The sequence below is a fragment of the Aplysia californica genome, unplaced genomic scaffold (genome assembly GCF_000002075.1).
Source record: "Aplysia californica isolate F4 #8 unplaced genomic scaffold, AplCal3.0 scaffold00272, whole genome shotgun sequence".
Lineage (NCBI taxonomy): Eukaryota > Metazoa > Mollusca > Gastropoda > Aplysiida > Aplysiidae > Aplysia > Aplysia californica.
Window position 1 is genome coordinate 365,106 of NW_004797542.1, and position 1,581 is coordinate 366,686.

At 41.7% G+C, this 1,581-nt stretch overlaps 1 protein-coding gene across 1 annotated transcript in view; it reads left to right on the forward strand.

The window, feature by feature from the left end:
- LOC101845174 (CLIP-associating protein 1) overlaps nt 1-1,581 on the forward strand; it is a gene marked incomplete at its 5' end in the record, with an annotated part of 62,524 nt that overhangs the window by 55,440 nt on the left and 5,503 nt on the right. The window contains 2 exon segments of the mRNA XM_035970484.1: nt 89-226; nt 1,177-1,245. Of these exon segments, the coding sequence (XP_035826377.1) occupies nt 89-226; nt 1,177-1,245 (207 nt within the window).

Below are 1,581 nucleotides of genomic sequence, written 5' to 3' on the forward strand. Positions count from 1 at the left end.
TATAGGTGATGGATATTTTTCTGGCCTAGTGTTTGTTTATTTGTCACCATGACCTTTGACCCAACATGTCTGTGTGCCCCGCCCCCAGGTCCCCTACGCGGCGTCAGAAGTGGAGGACACGCTGGTCCAGGCGCTCTCCCCCGAGCAGAACTTTCGCATCCTGACCCCGATCATACAGACCATGGAGTACCACATCGCGTGCGGCGCCACGCAGATGATGACCAAGGTCAGAGATTTTCTCTATACTTTCGATAAGAGTAGGCTTTGGCCGCCACCCGGGCTAAATTCAAAATTGATTCCTACTAGATTGAAAATATTTAATGTGTCCCGCACGAGGTCAGAGCCTGGTTTTGTCTATCATTGGTCAGCTGTTCACCCCAGAATTTTTAGAGAAGCTTTTAAATGCAAATTATTAATCTGTGGTATGGGCTAAATATGCTCAAGATTCCGCCGTACGTCATTTTTTAAAAAATGATGTACGTCGCAGTCTTACGCTGAGCAATGGAAATGTTAGTTCAGAACGTGCGGTTTTTCCCAACATCAGGGGACATATCTGTACAGAGAGATGGCTGTCTGGAGTGGTAGATAATGGTTAGATTAGAGGTGTTTCTAGAAGAAAGTAACATGCAATGGGAAAAAAAGGAGCAGAAATAAGGATAATAGATGTTTGATTATCATTGATAGGAAAGGAGCAAAGCACACCAGAGCACCCGCCAGCCACCCACGTTTAAAATAAGCTTCTAGAGAGAACAAGTGAAGAAAGCCAAATAGATAACTCATTGATGTGCTGTGCGGAATGACTCGTTTCTGAATTCTCTTCTGAGATAAGGAAATTCCTTCTCTTTATTTATTCATTTGTGCATCTTTTTGTTCATTCTTTTGTTCATCTGTTCATCCATTCGTTTGTTCTTTCATTCATTCATTCTTTCATTTGTTCTTTCATTCATTCATTCTTTCATTTGTTCTTTCATTCATTCATTCTTTCATTTGTTCTTTCATTCATTCTTTCTTTCATTTGTTCTTTCATTCATTCATTCTTTCATTTGTTCTTTCCTTCATTCATTCTTTCATTTGTTCTTTCATTCATTCATTCATTCATCTGTTCTTTCCTTCATTCATTCTTTCATCTGTTCTTTCCTTCATTCATCCTTTTGTTCTTTCCTTCGTGTCTTCCAGGTGGTAGAGAAGATGCCCAAAGAGATGCTGGAGACGTCACTTCCAAACCTCATTCCTGGATTGTTTAAGGTGTGTGTGTGTGTGTGTGTGTGTGTCTGTGTGTGTCTGTCTGTCACTTCCTAACCTCATTCCTGGATTGTTTAAGGTGTGTCTGTGTGTGTGTCTGTGTGTGTCTGTCTGTCACTTCCTAACCTCATTCCTGGATTGTTTAAGGTGTGTGTGTGTGTCTGTGTCTGTGTGTCTGTCTGTCACTTCCCAACCTCATTCCTGGATTGTTTAAGGTGTGTCTGTGTGTGTCTGTCTGTCACTTCCCAACCTCATTCCTGGATTGTTTAAGGTGGGTGTGTGTGTGTGTGTCTGTGTGTCTGTCTGTCACTTCCCAACCTCATTCCTGGATTGTTTAAG